Consider the following 4036-nt stretch of genomic DNA (forward strand, 5'->3'; position numbering starts at 1 on the left):
CTAGAGGGTCTGAATGGCCCTTTTGGCGTTATCACCTTTGTTTCTGTGCCCTTGCCTCTGAATCTCTGCTTCTGAGCTCTGCAGGGCTCCAGGGCGTGAGTCCTGCTAACCCTCAGGAAATAGATATGGATAAATCACCTTCCCGCAGCATCAGTCCTTTAATGTCAGTGCAGCTCAACGCCAGCTACTCACAGCTCATCTGCAGAGAGCAGTCGGTTTGAGCCTAGTTCAATCGCAGAATGAGGCTGAAAGGATTCTCAGATACCTGTGCCTTTAGCTTCTAGATTCTGCTATATAGATAGATAGTGACCAAAAAATCCTAGTGCTGGATGACTGAATGTGTCTTCCGTTGGGAAAAAATCCACAAAGGCTAGCACAGGAAGTTTGCTATTTCAATTAAATGTGTTGGGGGATCAACATACAGGGAAGAATTAAGATGATAAATATGAATTACAATACGAACTGGTGAAGACCTTTCCCATCAGTTTAATCAAATACCTACTGCTGACTGGAATTTTTCCTCCCATTAGGAAAATTTTTACTTTTCACTGAAAACCCTAAATCCATTTCCCCCCACCACCACCCCAGTTTTTGGCAAATGAAAACTTTCTGCTGAAAACTGATTTTTTTTATTCCAAAACCAATATAGTTTGTTTTTTTAAGTTTTCATTTTTTTTTTACAAAACAATCCCAAAATGTTTGAGAAAAGCAGACAGATTCTGAGATGTGTTATTTAGCTTAAAAACCAGTCTCCATTAAAAAGAACTCAGCTGAAAATTTCCAACCAGCCTCTATGCACAGAGCTTGGGGTAGAAAAATGACAGATGAGCTGCTATTTACGATGCTGGGTGAGTCAACATCATATTGCCCTGCAAAGTGAGAATCAGGCTGTGTTAGAATTTTAGTTGATCAGTTTCATACCCAAGTTGTGAGAATTGTTGGGTTTGGAGTGTGCTTTGTTCCATCCTTCATATTGCATTTTATCAAGCCACACCTTGGGCCAAATCCTCAGATGAGATAAAGTGACGAAGCTCCATTGACTTTAAAGGAGCTGACCTAATTTACACTAGTGTGGTAACATGACTCATTGATTGTCAGAGGCGAGGAGCACTAACAACACCTACTCATTGTAAGTGATGAGTTCTGTGCACCTTTGACATTCATAGAATGAGATATTAGGGAAAGGGGAATCAGGGCCATTCCCTCTGTCGCTCTAATCCTGACCATTGTCTTTCTCATTCCCTCCACAGACATTGCACAGTGTACTGCGGAAGAAAATGTCCAACCAAACTGCCGTGACCGAGTTCCTTCTCCTGGGATTCTCTGACATTCGGGAGCTGCAGATTTTACACTTTGTGGTGTTTCTACTGCTTTACCTGATATCCCTGCTGGGGAACCTTCTCATCGTCACAGCCATAGCCCTTGACCGCCACCTTCACACCCCCATGTACTTCTTCCTGATGAATCTGTCCATCCTAGACCTCGGCTCCATCTCTGTCACCATCCCCAAATCCATGGCCAGTTCCCTCACGAACACCAGATCGATTTCTTATTCTGGATGTGTTGCCCAAGTCTTTCTCTTCTTCTTCTTCGCTTCAGCAGATTTTGCCTTACTGACCATCATGGCGTACGACCGATACGTCGCCATCTGCCAACCACTGCAGTATGAGACAGTGATGAACAGGACAGCATGTGTCCAAATGGCAGCCAGTGCCTGGATCACTGGTATTCTCTCCTCTGCACTGCACACTGGGATCACGTTTGAAATCTCCTTCTGTGGAGGCAACGCGGTGGATCAGTTCTTCTGTGAAATCCCCCAGCTCCTCAATCTCGCCTGCTCTGACTTGTACCTCATTGAAGTTGGGTTTCTCATCTTTAGTTCATTCTTAGGCTTAAGCTGCTTTCTTTTCATCATTGTGTCATATGTTCAGATCTTCAAAGCAGTGCTGAAAATCCCCTCTAAGCAGGGTGAGCATAAAGCCTTCTCCACCTGCCTCCCTCACCTCACCATGGTGTCCTTGTTCTTTAGTACTGCTGCCTTTGCCTACCTGAAACCCACCTCCAGCTCAACCTCACGTCTGAATCTCATAGCGGCTGTTCTCTATTCTGTGTTGCCACCGATGATGAATCCGATCATCTACAGCATGAGAAACAAAGAGATCAAAGGTGCACTGAGTAAACAGATTGGTTGGAGGTTATTCACTAAGAACAAAATGTCCATATGTCTCCTTCGGTAGCAATTTCATTCTGTATTTCTTTATAAATAAAATCTGATGACATTATTGCCTCCATAAGAAAATACTGTGCACTCTGTTTATGCGGAATTGGGTATTTGCACTAGTACAGATACAGACAAACATGACTCAGGAAAAAAAGGAGTTTCTATAGGTTTACACCAATGTAAATAAGATTGGAATATATCATATACTGCTACCGATCACCATACTGCCTGGGACCCTTGCCTATAAAATCAGTAGTCATAGCAGAGTCCCTGGTGAGGTCTTTGGCTCTTCTTATATTTTGGGATAAAAACTCAGATGGAGGTATCGATGCATTTGTTTTTTGTGTTTTTTGTTTGTTTGTTTGTCAGATTTTTAGCTTATTTTTGCTTAACTGGTGGATTGGTGGTTTGGTTGGTTTGTTTGTTTTAGGAGGTTTTGGAGGTGGAAAGGCCTGAGAAGATGGTGAGTGTTTGGTGAGATGGGATTTTCAATGTTTGTCCCTTCTTGGGAGTATCCATATGTCATCTCTTTGATGGGGTTTTCTGAGCGAACTAAAGGTTTGCTCCCCACAATGACAAAAGTGTGCAAAAGAGGGTTATGCATGGCTTAGTTCCTACTGACATGATTATGTGTAGATTGCTGGGATATTACTGTATTATTAATGATATGTGTAATAAATATAAAGGGAAGGGTAACCACCTTTTTCTCCACAGTGCTATAAAATCCCTCCTGGCCAGAGGCAAAACCCTTTCACCTGTAAAGGGTTAAGAAGCTAAGATCACCTCGCTGGCACCTGACCAAAATGACCAATGAGGAGACAAGATACTTTCAAAGCTGGAGGGTGGAGGGAACAAAGGGTATGTCTGTCTTTGTGATGCTTTTGCCAGGAAGAGATCAGGAATGCAGCTCAGAACTCCTGTAAAAAGTTAGTAAGTAATCTAGCTAGAAATGCATTAGATTTCTTTTGTTTAATGGCTGGTAAAATAGCTGTGCTGGATGTAATGTATATTCCTGGTTTTGTGTCTTTTTGTAACTTAAGGTTTTGCCTAGAGGGATGCTCTATGTTTTGAATCTGATTACCCTGTAAGGTATTTACCATCCTGATTTTTAGAGAGGTCATTCTTTTACCTTTTCTTTCATTAAAATTCTTCTTTTAAGATCCTGATTTCTTTTTCTTTGTTCTTAAGATCCAAGGGTTTGGGTCTGTGTTCACCTGTATAAATTGGTGAGGATTTTGATCAAGCCTTTCCCAGGAAAGGGTGTGTAGGGCTTGGGGGGATATTTTGGGGGAAGACGTCTCCAAGTGGGCTCTTTCCCTCTTCTTTGTGTATCACGCTTGGTGGTGGCAGCATAGGGTTCAAGGACAAAGGCAAAGTTTGTACCATGAGGAAGTTTTTAACCTAAGCTGGTAAGAATAAGCTTAGGGGGTCTTTCATGCAGGTCCCCACATCTGTACCCTAGAGTTCAGAGTGGGGAAGGAATCTTGACAATATGTAAGGCATCTTTTTATTATTTTAGCCTAAATGAGTCTAGCATCATAGAATATTAGGGTTGGAAGAGACCTCAGGAGGTCATCTAGTCCAATCTCCTGCTCAAAGCAGGACCAACGCCGACTAAATCACCCCAGTCAAGGCTTTGTCAAGCCAGGCCTTAAAAACCTCTAAGGATGGAGATTCCACCACCTCCCCAGGTAACCCTCCTAGTGAAATAGTGTTTCCTAATATCCCACCTCTACCTCCCCCACTGTAACTTGAGACCACTGCTCCTTGTTCTGTCATCTGCCACCACTGAGAACAGCCTAGCTCCATCCTCTT

At 42.8% G+C, this 4036-nt stretch overlaps 1 protein-coding gene across 1 annotated transcript; it reads left to right on the forward strand.

Annotated features, from left to right (window-relative positions):
* Positions 1 to 1277: 1277 nt before the first annotated feature.
* On the forward strand, positions 1278 to 2237 carry LOC144274346 (olfactory receptor 14A16-like). The gene has a single exon (XM_077833106.1). It carries the CDS (start codon positions 1278 to 1280, stop codon positions 2235 to 2237), a length of 960 nt encoding a protein of 319 aa, XP_077689232.1.
* The last annotated feature ends 1799 nt before the right edge of the window (positions 2238 to 4036 follow it).

Source organism: Eretmochelys imbricata, chromosome 14 (assembly GCF_965152235.1).
Source record: "Eretmochelys imbricata isolate rEreImb1 chromosome 14, rEreImb1.hap1, whole genome shotgun sequence".
Classification (NCBI taxonomy): Eukaryota; Metazoa; Chordata; order Testudines; family Cheloniidae; genus Eretmochelys; species Eretmochelys imbricata.